This window comes from Rhipicephalus microplus, chromosome X (assembly GCF_043290135.1).
Source record: "Rhipicephalus microplus isolate Deutch F79 chromosome X, USDA_Rmic, whole genome shotgun sequence".
Taxonomy (NCBI): Eukaryota; Metazoa; Arthropoda; class Arachnida; order Ixodida; family Ixodidae; genus Rhipicephalus; species Rhipicephalus microplus.
The window spans coordinates 469,504,952-469,528,459 of record NC_134710.1 but is presented as its reverse complement, the minus strand read 5'-3'; the positions used below and the strand labels follow the sequence as shown (position 1 = coordinate 469,528,459).

Genomic DNA, 23,508 nt, shown 5'->3' with positions numbered 1-23,508 from the left:
GCCTAAAATCTGGCATCTAATCATCATTATTGGGCTAGGGCGATATGGTGGCTGCTTTGTTGACGGCCACAGAGGAAGGAAAGTTTTTTTCTTCCTTTCTCCAAGGTGGTGGCGGATACGGGTGGTCGCAGTGCGCGCCCGCAGGTTTATGGGCGATTATGCACTGCTGTTGCAGAGTGGTATTCGCGTGCATGGCACCCTAACGTTACTATAAATATTTTCGCTATGACATTAGGCGACCGAGAGGCCTCAAATAGCAAAAAAAACACGTCAAGCAAGTAAGCTTACATTGTTTATTGACACTTGTGTAGCACTATACATGTAAAAGAGGAACACCATCACTCAAAGTATAACAATATATACAAAAAAGAGCTGTAAGAGTCGTCTGTTTATTAAAATTACCCGCTAAACTATTGTAACTTTTTCTCTTGTCACGTTCGGTCGGACAACAATATTTTTAGACTGGACACCCCTTGCACACTACTTGGTACCGCACTGCCCGTCGTCTTTCTCACCACACATGCCCTCAAAAAGTGCAGTGTCAGTACGATTAGCCTGAGCCGTAATATGATATTTTTCAACACATTCGTGAGTGGGACATTGCGTTGTGTAAAGCGATATGACCCCACGCTGTTGTGCTAAGTATCCCTGCATATAACATTGTTCTCGATATTGTGTTAAATATCTGTGTTCTTGCCGGCGTGCGCGATCTTTTCACGGCTAACTAAACCAACTTCCAGCTGTGCCAAGCACGTGCGTCCTGGGGAAACACCGTTTATAGGATCACGTTGAAAAGGAAACAGTTTACATTTCAAAATAGGTAAAAAGGTAGCAGTGATATACACTTTAGTTGAGCACAGTTAGCGAATAATGAAAGCCTGAGTCCAACATTTCAGCAGGTGAACATTATTGTGAAAGTTGTCACGAATGACAAGTTAAGAGAATGAGCTACTCTAGTCCTTGCTCGCCTACTGTTGATCAGCTGACACATGAAATAGAGGGTGCCTGTTGGTGTTCCCGAAAGCCATCATTTGTAAAAAAAAAAGAAATTTTGCACTGGTGGACACCACTCGCAATACATTGCATTTGACATTTACGCATACAAAACCATATGGAACAATAGTAACACTAAACAGCTGAGAAGTGCCGGAAGTTACGGTAGCAGTGTTGGAAAAATAGGCAGAGTAATCATTGCAGTCAAATCTGTATAATACATTTTTCTACGATGGTTATTCATAAAGTGGGAGCCATTTCCTAATCTTTCAATATATGCACGTCAGACCGAAGATTTACATGCACAGTGCAATCTGATATTTCTCCGAGAAAGTACTGAAGTGATTCTTCTGTCTCAGTAGTCATCTACTTGAGGAGGAACACAGATAACAATGTTGGCAAATATTGTTGCTCCCGCCTATTGTGAGGTGCACACTGTAATTACATTTCAGCAAGCAAAAAATCACTGGCTTTTCCAATTTATGGGAAGTTATGCTTACTTCATGGACAAATTTGAGGAGTTAAACAAGTGTCGGAACACAGTGTTGAGACTTCCGAATTGCCTGCACAAATGCGTACGAAAAAGAGTGGAGTGTCACGCCAAGCATCACGACCAACCAAAATGTTCAAGTGGACTGGATATCGCAATAGATTGACATTTAACAGTGGGTGGTCTGTAAGACAAAATTCCCGTTGTTGGCCTCACTACAATTTCCACAATTGTAGATGATATGCCCAAGTATAACAAAGCTTGTTCAAGCTGAATTTCAAAAATGCTTACCGACCAACTCAAACACCAAAGGACGTCTAGTGGACGAGCGTTTTTTTAACGGTTACCAATAAGACAGGGATAATTTGTTTTCGCACACTGTTGCACAGGTGACGAAGCTGATAGTGTACGCAATTGGAGAAACAACACAGTGGTGCCACCACTACTTTTCACAGAAATTGGAAAAATCAAGCAATTAGCTTAATACAATTAGAAAATCTCGGCTACTATTTTTTAAGTCAATAGCGACAAGTTCAGTGTTTAATTTCACAAAATGAGGGCTACAGTTACAGCTGACGTATACTGTAAAGCACTCATTAGAGTAAAATGTACGATAAACATTGATGACGTCACAAGTTCTCATCCAGAATCGTCCTCTTACATTACAAATCACATCTTTGCACCAGAGTCAGCACCAAAGGCATGATCAAATATTTTGGTTGGAAAAACTGATTGCACGCCCTACTGTCCTGAGCCAGCACCATATAACTATTTCCCCTTTTTTCACTTGAAAATGTGGTTTGGGGTATGATTTGAAGACAGTGGGAAATTCAAGATGACCGTTCGCAACAGGTTGAATTACCTGGTTGCGATCTTTCATGCAGATTGAATAAAGAAACTACTGCGACGATATGAAAATGATAAAACGTTTGCAGTGATTTTGTTGAAAAGTGAAGTACGTTTTCGCTAGACTGAGCCAACCAGCAAAAATAGTTGCTAATATATACTTGTTTGGAACCGAATGGCCCTTACTTTTTGAGTGACCTTAAAAGATTTCATGCATTGACAGATGAATAAATTAGTTTTTTTTTGTGCCAATGGTGCATAGTCATCATAGACACTGCTCAAACGATGAATTACGGTAGAAGCTAAACTCGCATTTTCACTCTTCACCACTTCCTAACTGTCTGCCTCACTCTTAACATGGGTATTATACAAAACTGGTCCTTTTGGCTACACAGTTCACAGCAATATCAAGGAAATGGCTGTTAGCACATATTCAAGTTATCAAAATGTGCAAACACTGGCCAACTCTGAATATACCTGCTGAGTGCGCTCAGAGATTGTTCTTTTAAAAATAAACATAGCTTTCTAAATTTCTTGTCATGTGTCAGGTCTTTTACATAGAACAAATGTTATTCAGTAAAAGGTCATTATTTGATTTCGGTAAATAAAAGCACACAGTCTTGTGTATTTATACGGGGGAAATATCTCAAAAATCTGAACACAATGCTATCCCCAACATTTATTTCAAACTGGGAGCCCTTTGTTTTTGTTGCTGCTCGCAAAATCTGTTTAGAGTGATCACAATACTTTGCGAAATCAAACCAAACGAAATTTACTAGAGATGGAAAACAATCGAACAGCAGCATTTCTCAGCAGAAAAAATTTTGGATGCTGAACTGAAGACCTTGGGCAAGCTACGAATGACGGTCATGGTTACAGTGGAAGAAATCCAAGCGAATGCAAATTACTGATTACACTTCATTTTTGATTGCGTTAACTCTGTCGCGTAAACAAACATGTTTTTGAAGCATAAATATTGGCATTCGTTTGAACAGTAAGGCTCACTGCTTGCAGGTATGTCGGTGCTTGTTTTTGGTGTATTATCATCATCAGCCTAATTACACCCACTGCAGGGCAAAGCCCTCTCGCATGATCCACCAATCAACTTGGTCTTGCGCTTTCTGCTGCCATGTTCTACCTGGGAACTTTTTAATCTCGTGAGCTTACCTAACGTTTTCTCCCCTTAATGCATTTGCTTTTTTTGGGAATCCAGTCAGTTACCCTTAATAACCACGGGTTATCCTGCCTACGTTCTACTTGTCTAACCCATGTCCATTTATTCTTTTTGATTTCAGCTGTGATATTCTTAACCCCAGTTTACTCTCTGACCCACTCTGCTCTCTTCTTGTCTCTTAAGGCTGCACCTATCATTTTTCTTTGCATTGCTCGGTGTGTCCTCTTCAATTTAAGCTGAACCCTGTTTCTAAGCTTCCAGGTTTTTGCTCCGTAGGTAAGTACGAGCAAGATGGTTACATACCTTCCTCTTCAGGGTTACTGGCAGATTATCATTCATGACTTGAGAATGCTTGCCGAATGTAATATACCCCATCCTTATTCTAAATATTTCACTCCAATCGTTCGGCTCCACAGTTGCTACCTCTGGAAGACATGTCTCGCTCAATGAGTTCTTGCACCGTTTCTTTTTTACAACTTTGACAGTGTCACTCCCAACATGCACGTGGTATCAGTAACTTTGTTGCAGCACTACGGTAGCTGTACCTGCCATTGCTTTGCAACAGTCTTCAGATTCACAGCAATCTATACTCATTGTGAAAAAGAAGTGCTGCTAATTATGTGCAACTATAGGCTCATTTGTTACCTAGTTATATGTGATACTCTATGCAAAGTTTCACGCATAGTGTGAAGTACAGTATGAGCGCCACATCACATGCAATGTCGAAGAAATATGAAGCCGGCAAATTTCCTGTGAACTGAGTAAATCATAAGGAAACAAAGAACAATGTGTGCACGCGATATTGTACAGTTTGAGAATACCATTATACTATCACTGCTTTTCAGTATAAGGCTTCAATTAGTCCGCTTGGTATACTGGTGGCGCATGGGGTTGTCACTATCGCAACTGTTGAGCTTCGTACGACTTCATACGACTTCGTAGCTTGGAGCTTCATACGACTTCGTACGACTTCGTAGCTTGTAAATTAATGGTCTTCCTTTGGTCCAGTTTTCTGAGCTGAGAAAAAAAATCAGTCATTAGGAGGGTAAGGCAGAAATGGTTATATGAAAATAGGCTCAATAAAGTGTCTTCAACCATACCTTGCCAGGATTTTGGCCCATCAGCTTGCTTTCAGTAATGACACCTTCTCCGCTGATTTGAAGTAGGTTAAGCGATAAATCATCCAAGCATACATTGATATCAGCAGTTCCGGAGGCTTCGGTTGGGTTGTACGAGAAAAAAAAAGCCCTGGTTACTCTGGTAGAAGCGTGAACAGAATTGTGATGCATGAGTAAGATGAATGTATATGGGAACAATGCATATAAGAAAGGTAGCGCGGACGTAACATTTCTATTTTTGTGTATTTGTCTTGTGGATGGCATTTCAATTAATCTTTAGTGACGTTCTCTAGAAGACAAAGCTAAGTAATTGCCCAACTGTAAAGACTATATGGTTTGCGCCAATGTAATATGCTTGATTGGAAACCTACAGAAAATGTGCAAACGCCTACATATACTAAAGGTTCACTTGGCTCTACCATGCGTTGAATTTATGAGCATATATTGCAGCAGACTCATTTTGAGCAGAAACAGGTAAAATTTATGCTGTGATGATGTGATCTGTGTTGCAAAGTTTAACAGTAAAGATATTTTCAGCGAATGTGGCAACGAAGTAAACAATGTCAAACATTCACAAGGTGTGCATCTCAATAGCTGTACAAGTCCAGAAGCCTTGTGACATGACAAAAACTGCAGCGCAGGCACGAGAAAGGGGTCCTGTTTAGATGCGAAGCAGCGCATCCTCACTAACCGGCGAGCATGACCACATTGTGTATGATTATTCTGTTCTCGTAGGCAATCTCTGAGCAATTTTCCGGTGTTTATTTTCACGCTGGAGGCTGCGCAGCCGGACACCAGTGAAGCTGACATGGTTCAGTGGCATTAGAGACGTTCGCTTTGTCGTAGCGGCACGCTAAATCTGTCACACAAGCTCGCATTGATATATCAAAGCTGAATTAAAACGTAGCTTCATAATGCCGATCAATAAAAAAGTACCGCAGCTAACCATGGTACAATTGGAACAAATTAACCCGAATAAACTCAATCGATGCTAATGGGTTGCTGCTTTTCGAGCATTTTGATAATCCCACTACTTGAATTCAAACAGTCACCACTCTTGTAATAATAGTAAAAATGTTACGAAAATATATTTCCTCAGTGTTCATGAAACGTGACGCGGTAACTACTCTTTTAACGGTCTTTTAATACATCCTGACATAAAAGTTTTAGCCGTGTTGAGCGCCCCTGACAGCAAACCTGCACACTAACTTATCCAACCGCTAAAAGAGGAGTGAGTAGTGCCACTGCACGCGCACATGATGAAACTCGCCGGGGTCGATTTTTTCGCCCTGTACGACCATCGTAGGAACTTGGCAGTTTCCGGGGCCTGCTATCCCCAGGACCATCTGTACGTCAGCCGGAAGTCGTCGCAAGAACGATTCATGCAACAGCTCGTCGTTGACAGAGCGTTGTCTCCGAGCAGCTACCTCATTTTGCAACGAAGTTGGTTAGGGCGTCGGTCCCGAGCTCTTTCGCGTACAGCAGTTGTTCGATGCGAGATCGCTGTCCACGCGCCGTGCGCTATAATAGGGTTGCCTTGATACCATCAATGGTGGTAAAAGACAGGTACTCATAAAAATGCGCCACTTCGTCAATGACAGTGAATCAGAGTTTTGTAACAGCGTAGTGACAGTTTGTCACTTGACAGTCAACGCCGGCGACTTGGCATTGTGACTCAGCATGAGAAAAATCAAGGCAGCTTCTCCGAGTCTGAAGGAAGTGCGAAGCTAGGCAGCCTTTTTTATTTCTTATTATAGATAATTCTTTCTTTCGTTTTCTCATAATTTCTTTTTCTTTCTTCCCACAGTCTTTTTATTTGTTTTCCTCACTGTATTTATTCTTTTTCTTTTCTTTCCAATGATTTTTATTTCTGTTTCTTTTCTTCCTTTATTCTCTCGCTTCATTTTTTGCTTGCTTCCTCTCTTTTTTGAATGTTTTTTTTTCTTTTCTTTCCTTGCTTTGCTATTTTTTGCTCTTTCTTGCTCTATATACATTTCTTTCTCTCTATTTCTTTCTATGCAATTCTTCACTCTCGTCGAGGACTTTCCGGTTCCCCCCCCCCCTGTCTTTTTAGCTCTCTATTTTTCTATGTGCACTAGTTTTCTCACCCATCAAGTTATTGTACCCGCACCAGAGAAACCACCACACGTGTTGTGGGAGCGAAGCAGAAGATGAAGGCAATGACGGTAAGGAAGTGGGCGAAGAAAGCGCGTGCTCGCTCATGATCATTTCTGTTTCCGACAAAAAATTACGGTGAGCTTCAGTAACTCCGTTCTTAAAAAAGCCACTACAGGTGGTGGTACTAGCACTGCAGACGCCGGATGGGGATGGCCGTACACAAGACCTTACCACGTTGTTCGGAAGGGTTCTGACCTTTACATGTCCAAGCGCAAGTTCGTTGGATAGTATACACTGACATGGGAGCCTGTGTCCAGACACATGCGCAGTTTTACTATGCTGTGGCTACGAGCGACGGCGCATACACTGAGATAAGAGAGTTCTCAGACGGGAGGATCGACACGACTGCGCTGGCTCGAAACCAAGTCTACAGAACGTCAGCCCGCGGAGGCGCAACCACTTTGCACCTGCACTCGTGAGGAAAGCGAGCATATCCGTCGTTTTCACGCAACTCCGATGTTGTTCACACCACAAGTGATTTACGGTGAAACACCCGCCCCTTTACAGTGCGCCATTTCTGGCACTGACGTAGTGGCTTTATTCTAGGAACCGTCAACCTCACTTTGTAGCACGGAAACGATACCTACAGTAAGTGCCTTTCTTGCCACATTCGACCAGACCTGTTCTTACCCTTAAATAAACCTCAGCCTACACTTAGCTGTCGGAATTACGACACACGTGTTTCTCGCTTTCGCGATACCAGCGGCTCCAGGCAGTAGTAAATAGACGCATGACAGGGCGTACACAGGACGGCCAGCGGACTGCGTCCGTCCAGTGTACCGTACGCAAGCTTAACATGAACGTTAATCAGGGTGTCCTGGAACAGTCGGACTGACGCTAGCGCCACGTAGCTTTGGGCTCTGTTGTCGAGATACTATTCATGCATACCGACATACTATTCAAGCATACCGAGGTATTATCTCGGCAGCAGCGCCCAGCGCTTCATGGCTGGCATCGCTCAAAGTGATCCAGGTCACGCGTCGGAGCGTTGTTGTTAAGCTGGCTGACGACTGTACATGTACCTTCTTTGTCGGCGTTTCTTGTGCTGCTCTTATAAGACAAGCTTTGCCTGATGACAGGTTTCAGAGTACCAACAACCTGTACGAACGACACTCAGCAAGTTTTCAAAATATGAAGAAATGAGCTACTTCACACATGCCATACAGTGATTGACGCTCAATAGTGAAGCGTAGTGTTATTTAGCTACAAATGATAAGTCGCTAAAGGTGGGTCACTGTTGCAGAGGGTCCCAAAGAGTGCACAGCACCGGGTGTTGCCCTACGATGGACCCCTGTTTGCGCTTCATTTTTTTCGCTTTTCTTGCTGTTCACATTAAGAGCGAGTTGGACCAAACCGAAGAAACTCACAGATACAATCAAACTGCGAAGTCTTCAAAGCCATTGCAATACGAACATTCAGGAAAAACAGCACAGCCAGTGACGGTAACATTTCATTCTACTTCGTTAATGAGGCTATATCATATTGCAAATAGACGAAGAGCGTGACAAACACACACTGTGGCGACGTGTGACATTCTATGATTGATTTGATTTCTGGTGTTTAACGTCCCAAAACCACCATATGATTATGAGAGACGCCGTAGTGGAGGGCTCCGGAAATTTCGACCACCTGGGGTTCTTTAACGTGCACCCAAATCTGAGTACACGGGTGTGACATTCTATAAGTATCAAGAATGATGTTATGCGTACTATCAGATATGTATACGTTAGGCTATTGGACGCATGCAACGTTTACAATTGAATTAAAATAGGAGCATGTATTGTGGATTGCCTCACGGTTCAGTTTATAATCTCGTGGAAAAGCAAAAACGTTTCGCGCGAAATCGCAATGGGGCTCTCGTTTACAAACTGCTCCTCATGCATCGCACTTGAAGTCGGCCGACAGAGATGTTCAGAGAACGGGAAACGACGCAGCAACCGTGAATCGGAGATGCTTCTTCCGATGAGAGGACGACGTTTATTCACGTTTCTTTAGGGCTCAAAGGGGGAGGTCATTCGCAGCTACATGAATGCCATGACAATATCTCATTGGCTTGAACACGTGGCGCTGTCATGCCTGGTGGAGCCAAATCATAGAAACTCTTGGACGGCGGGGACGTAGGTAAACTATGCGGACATCAAAGATGGAGAATGGTATAAAAATTGAGTGTGTCGTGCAGACCCCTAGTCTTATCATTTTACTGCTTGAGACAATGCGTCAGCACGACGCAACGCACTCACCTGGAAAGCTGCGCATTCGATACTGTAGCTGTGACGCTGGTTCGTCACTGAGTTCCTCGCAAGCAGGCTCTCTGCGGGAACCTACTATGTTGTGACGACTGTAGATGACTTCACGGCCATGTATTTAAGGTATCTGAATGCTGTGGCACAATGTGTTCCCACAAGCAAGTCATCTACGGAATAGGTAGTAGCCGTAGAACAATGTGTGGGCACCTTGCAGTCTGGAACGCGATTTGTCGGAGTTCAAAACTCGCATCTGTTTGAGTAAGCGAAACTCGGGTATTTGTTAGCCAAAGGCTGAGAAATAGAAGCGCTGTGGCTATGACGGAGGACGCAAGTGACATCAATTCTGTCAACAGGAGCCGTGTGGCGGCGCTTGTGTTCGAATCAAAATGTAAATGCCGAGGGTCCCCGCTTGTACGGAAAGCAGTTTCGCAGAAGCATGAATCACACGTGTTGGCAGTGTAAGAATTTTTCTCGTATATTTTTGTCGTCTTTCTTCCTTGTCGTTACACAGTTCACACAAACTTCAAAACGTAGCACCAATCCCACCTTCTAGCATCTTTCAACAGGGAGCAGATCAATGTTTTTCTCAAGATAACAATAATAAAAATGGGGGCATAACAACGCAACACAACGATATGAAATGAGAGACACTGCAGTGAAGGGCTGCGGAAATTTCGTCCACCTGAGGTTCTTGAAAATCCACCTAAATCTAAGTACATGGGCCTCGTACGTTTACGTCTCCAAGGAAAATGTGGCCGCCAAGGCCAAGATTCGATCTTCCGACTTCCGGGTCAGCCGTCGAGCACCATAACCGAAAATTGGCCCCGTATCTGCTTGGTAATCTGCAAATGTCGTCGAAAGACGATAGTCTTGCGTCTGGAGAGAGTGAAAAAAAAAACGTTTATTTGCAAGAAAACTGCAGGAAAATCGGTGAATTGGTATTCTGGAGGCGCTGCGTTAGAGTGCCCCGAGCGTGCAGCGGAGGCGAACGAGCTCATCAAGGCATGTCGCATGTGAGACATGAGCGCCATCTGGCAGTTATCTTGGAAAACGAAGCGTGCGGCTCTGAGACGGGCGTGCGCGCCCTTCTCAGAGGTGATAAAGTGTGAAACGTAAGGCGACGGGTAGGCGCCATTACTGTGTCGTCTTAGCGAAACGTTGAAAACACTAGCCTTTTCGTGCAAGCGTTGCATAGTCAGCGCAGCGGGATGAATGATGCGGTCCTTAAAAATACTCAGGTATGCCTTTTCTAGTAAAAGATGCACATACAGAATATATACGTGTTGTTATGGTGCCTCGGATATACGGAATATTTACTTTTTAACTCACAATCGCACCAGTATGAACGCTGAATCTTGAGCAACATTGGTGGGCGCTGCGTATGGGGTCGGCCGTTTGGGGTATCGGCTGGTGCCGTTTAGAGTACCCGATATCATTAAGAGTGGATAAACAGACAAATGAACAGACATACCAAAATATTTGCGTTGAAGGTCCCCAAGAAAGACTATCCTCTTTAATAGACCACAGCGGCGGGGCAACTTTTCTCAAGAAAGAACCGGTTAACCACCTGGCAGCTTAGCTGTCACAATGTCAATCTTTGTGGTCTTGTTCCCAAACGTTTAGGGGGCTGAATTGATTGAGGGGCAAAACTGCGTGGTGCAGCCTCAATTGAGAGAACACCTGTCAGTCATGGTGGTGAACACGGGTACCTTATTTCAAGACGAGAGCAGCTGGTGGTCGCTACACTGGCCGTCAAGGGTGACACGTCCAGCACAGTCGTGGGAATGATTCATTCTCCAGCAGTGCATTGATAAATGGCAACGCCCACCCTTTTCAAGAAGGAAGTCACTCCAACACTAACTTCAACATAGCTCGTTTGTTAGAGAGCTGCTTAGTATTTATGTCGCCATCCATTCCTTTCATGCTATCGTTGATGGTCCACACGTTGCCATATTCACGCATCACGAGCTTTTGAAGCCCACCCTTTGCGGGGAGTGGTCGCCGCACACGCTACGACAGAAACGTCATCACTCATTTACATGGGCATTCTGCACCAACACGTCAATGGCCACAAGTACCTATCTACCTGGTGACACCTGCGCTAACAGACATTTCAAGGCCATGACGTCCCCTTCACATTCTGCACCACTAGATGTGCCGAAACTCATACACGAAACCTAATTAATTATCCTGGCATTTTCTAATTGCGCTCGTCTAATAAAGTACCACAGTTGGGCAATGTCCTGCTTGAAGGTGTCACACTCATCTGGAATACTTCTACAGGCAAGTACACCCAATTTGTCTTCAGGACATTGCACAAGCAGCTTTTCAACACGCTGTATTCGTTCTCTATCGCCGTTGTTCATGACACACAACACTTGCGTAAGGTTCCGCATAAAGAGTGAAGTATGCTGCTGCGTGCGTGCATGTGCCTGCTTCCAACGTCCTGAATTTAACAATCGTCAGGGTGCCCCCGTGCGCCAGGTTAACAGCAAAGCAGTGTAGAAAATCATTCTTTGTGAGTTGATTGCAGAAAGCTATCCCAATCTTAGCGGGTAATACGTCACACTGTGTGGCCTACCAGAAGACTATCACCATCATAAATGAATGTGTCTCAGAAATTCGGTACATCCCACTACTCAGCATTGATTTACAAAGAATGCAAAAGGCAACAGCCCAACAAATGGGTGCGAAATGACTGCGGCGAGCCAAAGACCACGAGTGCGTACAACTAGGAAACGCTAGGGAACGAGAAAGACAACCGTGACTGCGAGAAGACCCCGAAGCGATGCAATGGCTATGTCAACCATGTCATGCTCATATATTTATGAGAAGTTTGAACGTTTTGTTTCAACGGGAGTTTTGTCTGCGGCGTTTGAACAACCGTGTCGTGTCTGTAACTGCCTTCTAACAGCTATTTGCTGATTTGATCAACGTAGTAGTAGTATTAGTAGTAGTAGTAGTAGTAGATTTTTATTTTCAGCCACAAACTGAAGGCCGAACATTACGACTGCTTGTGCAGTCAGTCGACGCCATTATTCGCCTTTGGCACCAATCCAGCTGAGCTAGGTGGTGATAGAAACGAAATGAGAAGGGTAACAGCTGAATTGCGGGGCAGTTGGGCAATAAAAATGACTGTGTGGCAGGTCGGCATATGCAGAGGGGCAGTTGGGAGAGTAGAAGTTGAATATAAATAATAGAAAAAAAAGGAGAGAAGGCAATTCAATAGTATTTGCCGTAAACCTTGGGCTTCTAGAATTGTGCGTGATGGATGAGGAGGAGGGTATAAATGCTTGTAAAGAGTGAGCTAGAGGTACACCTTCTTGATAGTATGGCGCAAGGCTATTGTCTAGTCGTTTTTTACAGAATTCCCGCCGTCCTCCGGAGGTGTGGGCCGCAGAATGAACGTTGCCCGGTGCAATATATTGCGGGCAAGCTGATGAGCCAGCTAATTGTCGTCAATCCCTGAATGCCTAGGGAACCAGCATAGGAAAACAATGCAAGTTTGGGGTGTGGAGACCACTCGCTCGCTCTAGGAAAGAAAGAAACATGCGATTCTGTATGTGACAGGTGGCGGAGCAGACTCCGCGAAAATTTTTCACTCGAGGATACAAGGGGGAAGAGGAAAATGATTGTATTGCATGAACAAAGAAAAGGACCTCAATAGACAGTAAATTTGTCGGGTGCAAGTACAAGAGCCACTGGTGTGAGTTTCAGGTGCCGAAAGGTGTAGATGATATATAGCGTAGCCGCTGGAGCCTCGAGGAGCTACGAATGAGCATCCGTCTAGGTAATTTCCTGCCTAGAAAGAGGAGGGGAATGATGCTGAGCTGCTGCTATACAATGGCCTGCGTGCAGAATGATGGACATGTTAGACGGGAGGGGAGAGATGCGAAGGTTGGAAGCAGGGGGGCGCGCTTGAGAAGGTAATGTGGGAAATAAAATCAACGTAACAACAAGCTATCATCATCTAGCTAAAGCCTACTAACAACGCAGAAGCAACCCAGAAGCTGGGTCACCTAGATGAAGCCTAATAAACGCCTAGACGCGACCACATTAGTCTTCAAAATCGCTGTTTCACTGTTTGACGCTTTGCACGGTTTTTGAGTACAAGGCTTATGATACCTTTCGTGCAAAGCGTTTTGCTGTTTGTTTGCCGCGATCATAAGTTACGAGTCCGGTGTTTAGATACAGCGGTACTGAGCCGTGAGTACCACATCCGTGGCGGCTTTCACCTCTCACGCGTACTTTGGCCCGCGTAGAGAATAAGGGGGTGTACGCTCGATTGGGCACCCTTGTATTGCAGTGGAGAGAATCGTACATTTTGGCTAGCCCTTGAGTTTCGTCGGAACGATTCTGTTGTAGTTACCGGGTGCACAAAGGTCACTACGTTCGTTGCACAGCCTCCGTGTGCGAAAAGGGCGCGCTTTTTAAACACAGGGAAGTAACAACTGAGACACTTATTCGCGTTCATCTGTAGCTACATGGGAGTACGGTTTGTGCGTCATTTCTGCTAGAGAAAAGCTGGGCACGTTTTGATTTGCTTGCCATTCTTCGCGTCACTTTACAATTTGTTGCAATCGCGTTCATTGCTTCGCCTTTGCGGCGAAGCTGTGACTTTATTCAACACTATCCCCCGCATTCAGTTATGCTCCTTGACTTGCCACAGCCTTCAATGCAGCACAAACGCGTTTAGATTTGCGCTGCCTTGAAGGCAGGGGTAAGTCAAGCTCAAGTGAAGGAACATTTCTTAATAGGGGGGGGGGGGTAGTGTAGAGTACACTAGTAACTACACCTTGGACTAATGGCGGGTCTCCCCAAAGCGCGACGTGCGACCGCTTTCCAGATAACGCCATGTTCTGTGGGGTTTGTTGAGTTGGTTATACAGCCATGCGTGGTAGCCTTTGATACAATACTTGCTGAACTGACACTTGCGACAGTGGTGTATGCGCTGGCGGATTACTGCTCAGAAATAATGAACACATTTCTCGAAAGCCTCAATCTTCTATGTCTGTCATATTAGCCTTGATCAAAAACCTGACAGCCCTTTCAATGTTTTTTTCCGTTTACATTCTTCAAGCATTAACATCGTATCAAAGATTTCGCCACCTGCTTACCTCTGTCGCAAGGTTTATTCACTTTAAGAAAGGAACCAAACTTGAAAAAAGTAACGCCTTTTTAAGAAAGCTCCACTGAAAAGGCAAAGTAGCTTTCGTCACAACATGTCTTGTCCACTTCGGAAGTACCTACTGAAATTGTCGCTAACAGAGGACAATGCATTGCTCATGGAGCACCGTCGCAGTGGACTCAACGTCTGCCATTGGTACTTCTTGGTATCCGGTGCCCTTTGAATTCGGACGTGGGGTAACCAAAAGCGAAGCTAGTATGAGGTAGCCTGTTCTGTCTTTGTTGACCTTGAAGGCTCTAGTGTGGTTCATGGTTTCTATTGTAGCAGTACAAAAGAACGGAAAAGTAAAGCAATCCTATACAAGGCAAAACTTAGGGGTCTGAGAGTGGCCCTCGCACTTGCTGGGGCGACAAACTTCAGATTTGCAGGGATTGATTGATTGATTGATATGTGGGGTTTAACGTCCCAAAACCACTATATGATTATGAGAGACGCCGTAGTGGAGGGCTCCGGAAATTTAGACCACCTGGGGTTCTTTAACGTGCACCCAAATCTGAGCACACGGGCCTACAACATTTCCGCCTCCATCGGAAATGCAGCCGCCGCAGCCGGGATTCGAACCCGCGCCCTGCGGGTCAGCAGCCGAGTACCTTAGCCACTAGACCACCGCGGCGGAGATTTGCAGGGAGCCATCTTATTTTCCATCTCAATCAACGTATTCATCCTTGATCTCTACCCCCTAAAAAGCTTCTGCACTTAACGTGGTATTGCACTGCCTCCAGGATCGGAAGTAGTGACAGCTTTTTGCACGTAAGCTGGTTTCTCGTGCACTTCCTCCGACATCGGCACACTTTTGACCAGCCGGTGATTTAGTGTGATGATGTAATCACGTGACGTCGTATGAAGCCACATTTCCGTGATTTATGGCGTAATGAACATGTCAACAAGTTGCAATTTTGATCACGCGATTGTGGGGCCGAATTCACAAAGCTTTCTCTTTGCCTACGCATTTTCTTAGCCAAAAGTTCTCTTATCTGGAGAGATTACTATAGCGCGGGTATGAACTTAACTTATTCGGCACTTAAGAGGGCAAGGAGGACACACGATAGCCGATGAAACGACAAGGAAAGAAAGAAGTGTGTGCCGATAATATCAAGGTATCACGCAAAGCGTCTAGCATCGAGAGTATACGATGACAGCCAATGATTTGCTGCATTTAAGTGTCAGTTCCGTGAGCGTCTGCTACTGCGCTTACGGGATGCCGCGTACGTTGTAATAGACGTTTTGGTGGGCTGTGCAAAGCCAAGCACTCGCCTTTAATTAACGACTGTAGCTAAAAAAATAATTGCTCGATGGCCTTAAGCCACCGAGCAATCCATGCACTATCTCGTCAAGTAGAAGTAAACAACACTCCAGGTGTACCACATAAATGAAACCACACATAAATCGATGCATGCAATGTTTGAAAATGTGCCTCGAATGTCTTCCCCTATTTAACGCGACCAGTTACCTTACATTTCATTGAAGCTGCGCTGCTACTTAACTAATTCGGTGCAATCTAGCACGGTATAGTGGTGAACGTAAGGGTGTTTTGTACCTATAGTCAAAGGTAGCCTTTGTTACAATATTCTTATTACAAGACACATGAGCGACTTTGGTGCCTGCAGATGAATTGTGCGGAAATAGATAATAGCAGTAATCAAATGAAATTGTGACGGCAATTTCGCTAGTTCCATGCACCGCAGCGTTTTTATAAAGCCGGAATGCGAGAACGTGCATGCGCTTACGCTTAGGTATATGTCTACGTAAAATGAGGGAGACTCGTCGGGAGGTGTCTCAGTGCTAATGCTTTTCACAAAACACGGTGCAAATATTTCGCCCAGCGTTGTTTGAGTGCGCAAACGAAGCAAGGGACGTGTATACGAGTCTTGAGGTCGAGAGACGTTATCACACGTGCGAAAAGGATGAAAAGAGAGAGAGAGAGACTCTCGTTTCGGCTTCGCGAAAGCTTGAAATTGATAGATAATAAAGACAATTTTCTGGCCCAGCAGACGTCAAGGAATGTCTCCGCAAAGCAGGGTCAGATGCTCGGAGAGCATAAAAAAGTGGAGTACGCGTTATATGGGAGGGACAGCCACTCAGAAAGCGAGATGATGTGTGGCTGTGCTTAGATGTGAGAATCAATGCTAATTAAGAGAGTTGAGTTAACGAGCCAAAACTTTCCTAAATAACAATAATGGAAGCAAACTGAGCATTCATCTAGTGAAAGTGACACTAGTGACAGTGAACTCATAATAGCTGATTAGCGTTGTCACAGGCCGATATATATTTTTATTTTCTTATCTATATTTGGCAAACTATTTATTTATTTTATTTATTAGAATACCCTCAGGGCCCGTAGGGCATTACAGAGGGGGTGGGTACAACATTTTATAACACACAAAGGAATATGGACAAGAAAAAAAGACAAAGAAAAGAAACAAGTGTCAGATGCGCAAATCACGAAGGTAACATAAATCAACTAAAAATGTATAAGTAAGAATTCAAGCACATACAAGACAAAGATAATAGAAACTGCGTATAGTTACAAACATTGCTGAGAAATTGCAGTCTTGAATAACAAAGGGTCTGTTATTGTTACAACGGAAGAGGGAAGGTGGTTCCAATCGGCGGCTGTTTTCGGTAAAAAGGCAGTGAGAAGGTAGTGTACGTTAGAGCCGGCTATCCCAACGTCATGACAGTAATGTACAAGAATAAATAGCGCACGGTTATACAGTCACACGTGGCGGTTTCTATCTTCTAGTAACCTTGGGAAAACGCATTCTAACTATTTTTTCTATTTTTGACAAAGCTTCACGGGACGTTTTTGCATTTGGCTTCATTCGAAGGAATGACGATATATCAGCAATAGGGCGAAAACAAGCACTGCTGCAGTGAACGAGCGGTTACAGCGCTCAACTACAATCTAGGAGGTACTTGGTTCGATTCGCAGAATCACTGAGCACTTTTTTTTTCAAGAGGTTGCCCGGCCTGACATTATGCGTGGTGGCGGGTACTAGTTTTTTGAGAAGCAGGCTTTCGCACTTGCTTCTTTCACTCCCCTTTTGACCCAAAAGCGCTGTACTGTGCTCCTTTAAAAATTAAACAATTGAGGGTTCATAATTTTCTCCTCCATCCTCTCTTATCGCAAAGGTGTCTAGTGCTGAAATACCAATATTATAACTGGTATATTACTTTTCACGTCTTTGGATATTCGACCAGCAATCAGTCTTCACTGTGTTTTGAAGAAAATCTACGCATGCAGTGAGCTAACTGCTTGCAGCCAAGTTGACTGCCTTTGTAGGGACACGATTTCGTGCTAATTTGGTGGGCATCATCACATGCAGCAAGACCAAAGAACACGGACAGTTAGAGCTGACGCAAACAGAGTGATTAGTTTGTGTCTTCTCTCCCGCTATTTGTCATGCTGCACGCTTCAGTGTAATGTTGCTGTCAATGGTTAAAATGAACTATAGCAGGTAATCGAGTTCTGCTGAGAGGGTCGCCTATTGTCCAGAATGGAACAGAACAATGGGAATTCGATTTGTGTGATAAAGAGATACCCTGCTTTTGGTTTCTAGAATAAATTTCTAAACTGAAGTTTATTTTTTATTAACAACAGTTCCAGTGCAGATGAAAGGTGCATGGACAAAATTCGTGTATTCAGCTTGACTAGGTTTGTGACCTTAATTGTAAGTGCGAACCAGTATCACAGTATGCATAAATATCACACACATATACAACCACGGGTGATAGCTTGCTTATTTTGATTAAAATTGAAAGGTTGAAATTGACATATTCAACCAACGCAATGTGTACGAGATATGCCATGTTGAGTAGCTATGCTCGAAACTAATCTTCGCAGGTTCGTTCCAATTTACCCAATTTCTTGCCCATGACTGTAGGTTGGTAAATGAAGCTTCTTCGAACACACATATTCTGTGTAAGGTTACCTTTATCTTTTTGCAGTATAAAACAAATTGAAATGTATACTGGCTCAAAAGAGAAATAACTAGAAACAAATTCAGCCAAATCATTACCAAACTTACTCACCAATGATAAACGGATTCTCATTTAAAAGATACATACATACATACATACATACATACATACATACATACATACATACATATACGCACACACACATATACTTATGTACACCCATACACACATACATACACACACTCATGTGTAAATATTAAAATGAATCGCTAAAGAACAACAATTCTAATACACTCATTTTGAATATACTACAGAAAGTAACTTACGAGAGAAATCCACCAGCACTGTTATGTCTGAACACAGTGTTTCTCGAACCATCTCGCAAAAGCTTGATGCATAGTTTTCCGCTGCTGCCCAGTGACAAGCAGTTTTTTTAAAAAACAAAAGAATAAAGCCTTTGACAATATCTTGCTAAAGAAAAGGGCTGTGCATCAATATTTTGTACATGTCTGCAATATCACTCTGTTTATTTACATAGCTTGGCTCATTCACAACCCACTAACAAAGCATGTTAGGACACTTGGGCTGAAAGTTGGCACAGCGCGAGTAAATTCTAGACAATACATGAATAATACAATTATAAGCTACTAAGCTCCTTGGTGCAAACAGTGTTTATATTGACAGCTATAAATGCCATTTTGTTTCCTCAAAACACTTCTCAAAAGTAGAATCAACTTTATTTAGCTAAAGTTTATATTCTGGCGCGTCGTGGCGGCTCAACGGTGGAAGTGACTCTTACGGCCAAGAAAACAAAGACCAATTATTTTTCCAGTTCGTGAATTCACCCCATAATAACATTGAGGCAGCTGGTAGGAGTGTTTTTGGAGAGAGGAAACCACCACATTCCCACCAGTTGTGGCGTTGGGTAGCTACTCCACTTGGACAAAAATGATGAAAAACACTCCTCAAGAAGACTTCAAAGTTTGGGCATCAACACAGTTCCCATACAGCTGTCTATTAGTCTGCTTGAAAAATATTGAGTTTACTGGTGGGCAAAGACTGTACACTATGTGAGGTGATGCTCCAGTGCACTGCATGTATGTCTTGCTGCTGGCCTCAACTGCGATGTTGCTCAGCACATATGTGTAAAATAACAACTAATACTATGCCACTGCAAAGTAATTATGTGTCATTTGCATGAAACAAAGACCACAATAAAAGAACATAACAATATTTGCCTTCACAAAGTTCAATAAATGTAAATAAATTTCCACAGAGTTTTCCCAGTTCATCTGTGGATAGTAATATTGGTTGTAAACACATTCTTACTTCCACTAACAAACCATTTTAAGATGCCAGATTCAATATTAGAGTATACCAGCACCTTTGTGGGGCTAAACAATTGTGCAGGCACCTAGAAAAACACAAGTGAATGCATGCTATAGCTACAGATAAAAATAAAAACTTTTATTTCTAGTCTGAGTAGAGCTGCATAAATGATAAGTCACTTGCATTATATTATAAACAAACCTATCCGAGCAAAGGATACATTTAAAAAGTTACACTTACACAGTAGATAAGTAGACTGATGAAGGACGGATAGGCAGTGGGATACTACCAAAGCACTAAAATCTACTGTTTAGATATACTAAGAGTAGTGATGATCCTCTTCCTTCCAAATAAAATAATTCACATAGATTCACTTCCCAGAGCTTATACACTCATGGCATCATTGGTGCTATACAAATGAGTGTACACTGAAGGATTACATCGACTAAGTACATGATTACTGCATCCATGGCTTTACTTCTTGTACTACAAAGAATGCAAACACAGTTACCATTGGCGACCATAGATGCTGTGATTTCTGGCATGTATATGTAGAGGCTTGCAGGCACTTAACACACATGTTAAAAACTTCAGCTCAAAAATATTTGCCCACTAACACTACAGCAGCCTTTCAATTAGTGTCATAGTTTGGTATCTTCCATGCAAAATTTTAATATTTTCGAATGCAAGCAAATGAACTGCTGAATAGTGCACTGCTAAGAAGTTAAGCAGCAGCTGCTCCTGACATCACAATGTGCTCTTTCTGCTGTTGTAAACTTTGAGTAGGAGAACAGTCACTGGCAGTCCCTTTATACTTGTTGGTCTTCTGTGCTCTGTTCTTGATACACTGTTCATGACCGTGGAGCACCGAACCCCTTGTTACTGCTGGAACTTAGAAAAATACAGATCATTGTTACAACCATGCTACATGCAAGAGTGTATAGTTGTCAATTATGTGCTCATATTTACAGATATTGTATTTTCAGAAGCCAATGACAAGCCTGAACACACACGCACACACAAACAGTGAAGACTGAAAATATATTTAATGTGATACAAGAGCAAAACTACAATTTTATAGATGAAGACACGAAACTTCTGACAGGCATAAAAAGCCAATAGAGTTTCTTCTATTTCGACTTTACACTAGGTGCGAGAAGTAGACCACAAATAAATTCACTAAGAAACACAAGTTAGACCGCATTACAACACAACAGCCAATGTTCATAATTTTAAGGCTGTCTAACATAACCAGCTCACCATACCGCATATAAGAGGAAATGGGCAGTCTAGAAGACACAAAGAACTTGTGGATTATGAGTGTGCTTGTTGCTGACATCTATTATTCTAAATGAAGAAAACCTTTCAAAATTGCACTTCATCAGGAGAAATAATCATACGCAACAAACACAACGGGCTCCTACAGGTGCCACCAACACTCACCATTATTTTTGATACCAGTGTCTTGCCGGATGGATATGCTGCGTCCTGCACAGAACACCAAAGGAGCGCTCCATGACTTGGATTGCGTGTGTGCTAGCTGCATCGCTCTGCTGCTGAAATAGGCTAACCACAGACAAAGAAATGAGAAGCCATGGCTTTGAAACACACTGAACGTCACCTTTAGAGATCAACAATGCATACTTAGGTCAGGTACAATTTGTAGAAAAATATATATCGCTATGCAATCGTGGTGAACATGTTCGGCTGAAACACAAGCAACAGCACTCAGAGAGAAAAAGCTACATTAGGTAAAAGATGCAGTTACTGGCCCTATGTCATCTGAGGCTTCTTCAATAGGTCTTTCTCCTTGCAAGTTGTGAACAGCCAGGCCATTTTCACCCACTTGCTATTTCCTTCCAGAGCACTTGATCCACAGAGGGAGTAACAAGCTCGAGAGCTCAATAAGGAATCAAAGTATTTGTGCTCATTTCAAAGCACAAGCTTTTGAGTCTCAGATTATTGGAGTTTCATTCATAAGCTGCAAGCTTTCAGCTTTCAACATTCTCAATTATCTTGCAATTTAGTTCTATAAATGATGAATAAGAATTATGTGTAAGAATATTACAGGTATCCTCTGAAAGCAACCATGCTTGGGTTTTCAATTTGTGCACAGTAAGTGGTGTTCACGTAATCGTATGCATTAAAGAAAAACTAACCTTGCAGCCAGCCGTTAGGCAGTTTTGTGCCCTCGAAGCTCCCAAGCAGGTTGCAGTCCTTCCAGATGAGGCTGCCATGCATGCTTCCACGCCACATCCGCTGAATGATAACAGTCCCAGCAGTGACATAGGCTTGCACAGTTAGGGAGAACGTGTCCTTCCTATTTTTGTACAGGTGCTCCAAGTAATGATGAGGATTGATGTGCCAGAATGTGCAACCGATGCATCACAGGACCTTAACAAACCAATCTCTGCGATCTGTGAAGAGCCAAAAACGAGATATTTAATTAAAAACAATCATTAAAAGCACTCACTTCTAATACTTATTTGAGGAAGCTATCACTTCGTTAAAGTGACCAAAATCTGCTATATTCACTTTGAAATAAACTGAAGCCTCATGTAAAATTTACGTATTGCAATATATATGTCCTACTGAAGTATAGTACTACCACAGTGGTAATCGTCTATAGAACTAATTTTCCAAAATAACATAAATTTTTTAAGTGCAACCTGGCTTCTGAAAAATAAATTCACATTAAATTTCCAACTATCAAACGTGGTCAATCGACAGGCCCAGCCTCATAATCAAACAAGAGCTCACTTGTATCAAATCACAAAAAACTTTTTATGTATTTGCTCCATAATATATGTATGTAAATAACAGTAGTAGTAAATTTTTCATGCTTCAACGTACCATAGAGAAACATTACATCTGATGGGCTTAAAAACTTGCACACGTTATAGAACTGCCTGAATTATAGTACCGGTGAAATTTAGTTCTGCAAGGTGAACTCACCGATGGCAGCATTTAGTAGCCGTCGGTGTCATAAGGAACCAAGTACGGCCAACAGGCAAAGGGCATCTGCAGACTGGAAGCTGCCGATGACAGCAATGAAGGGCTGGCCAGGCGTGCACGTCCATTGATAAAGTGTAAGAACTGGCCATGACCGGCAGTTGTCAAGGCTCTAGTGCCGTGCAAAACGATGGCCAGATGAACTCGGAAACCTGTAGTTAGGCGATATTGGCCTACAACTTCATCCAAAGCAAGGCACCGGTGAAATCATTGCTTTTTTTGGGGGGCTGGAGGGAAGCTTGACGTTCACGGGCTCTCGCTGCCACATAGAACTCTCAATTTGTTACCGAAGAACAGTCTAGGCGCGCTTTCAAAGTAACACGATCCACAACAGAATGTAGCATCTCGCAGTTTTGGTTGATCACATCACAGCGCTACACAGTAAAATTTTTTACACCCTTATGGGTGTAAAAAGGGTGTTTTCAAGATTTACACCCTCTTTGAATGAATTTAACACCCTTTTCTTTGCTGGTACACCCTCAGAGAAGGGTGTAACGGGAAAAAGGGTGTTATTATGCCGTTCGTGAGGGTGTTGAAGAACAGAAGGGTGTACACCTATAATTGTTGGAATAAAAATTGTTCCGTTTAACGTCCCAAAGTTGTCATATAATCATTAGAGACGCTGTACCGAAGGGCTCCGAAAATTTAAACCACCTGGGGTTACTTAAGGTGCACCTAAGTCTAACTACACAGGTCTCGCACTCTTTCTCGTCCATTAAAAATGTGGCCGCCGTGAACTGCCGGGATTCAATCCTGCGACTTGCGGGTCAACAGTTCAGCACCATAAGCACCAGACCACCGGCGCGGGAGTGCACGTGCAAGAATTGAGCTGCATCAATGCTTGCAAATCAAATACCACGCATAGCGCAAGGAATGCATGCCTTTCCTAAGATAACAATGTCGCAGGGATGAAAAAAATCAAGGAAATGATTGAGGCATTGACAAATTTTACAAAACACTAAGAATAATTGAGAAAATGTAAAAGAGACTAACTTCTTCTCGCACTGTATGAT

The 23,508-nt window shown here is 43.1% G+C and overlaps 1 protein-coding gene across 3 annotated transcripts; it reads right to left on the bottom strand.

Moving 5' to 3' along the window:
- Nucleotides 1-18,149: 18,149 nt before the first annotated feature.
- On the bottom strand, nt 18,150-22,866 carry LOC142776685 (uncharacterized). 3 transcript variants are annotated; one of them, XR_012887720.1, is made up of 4 exons: nt 22,439-22,866; nt 21,643-21,900; nt 20,927-21,039; nt 18,150-20,374 (listed from the first exon to the last, which is right to left on the bottom strand). XR_012887720.1 is itself a non-coding variant. In XM_075880789.1 (4 exons), exons 2-4 carry the CDS (start codon nt 21,737-21,739, stop codon nt 20,208-20,210), a joined length of 387 nt encoding a protein of 128 aa, XP_075736904.1. In that variant the 5' UTR covers nt 21,740-21,900; nt 22,439-22,866; the 3' UTR covers nt 18,150-20,207. The 3 variants fall into 3 exon arrangements, 2 of the variants coding, with proteins under 2 accessions (XP_075736904.1, XP_075736905.1); XM_075880789.1 differs by having other exon boundaries at nt 20,927-21,049; XM_075880790.1 differs by lacking the exon at nt 22,439-22,866 and having other exon boundaries at nt 20,927-21,049; nt 21,643-22,056.
- Nucleotides 22,867-23,508: the final 642 nt, after the last annotated feature.

What these genes read in the sequence shown, in the direction of transcription:
- LOC142776685 (XM_075880789.1), bottom strand. Translation starts at nt 21,739, where the DNA reads ATGTGGCGTGGAAGCATGCATGGCAGCCTCATCTGGAAGGACTGCAAC. An exon ending in GCCTAACGGCTGGCTGCAAG is followed by an intron (nt 21,050 to 21,642) that starts GTTAGTTTTTCT and finishes GTCTGTGGTTAG; the next exon opens with CCTATTTCAGCAGCAGAGCG. An exon ending in CACTGGTATCAAAAATAATG is followed by an intron (nt 20,375 to 20,926) that starts GTGAGTGTTGGT and finishes TATTTTTCTAAG; the next exon opens with TTCCAGCAGTAACAAGGGGT.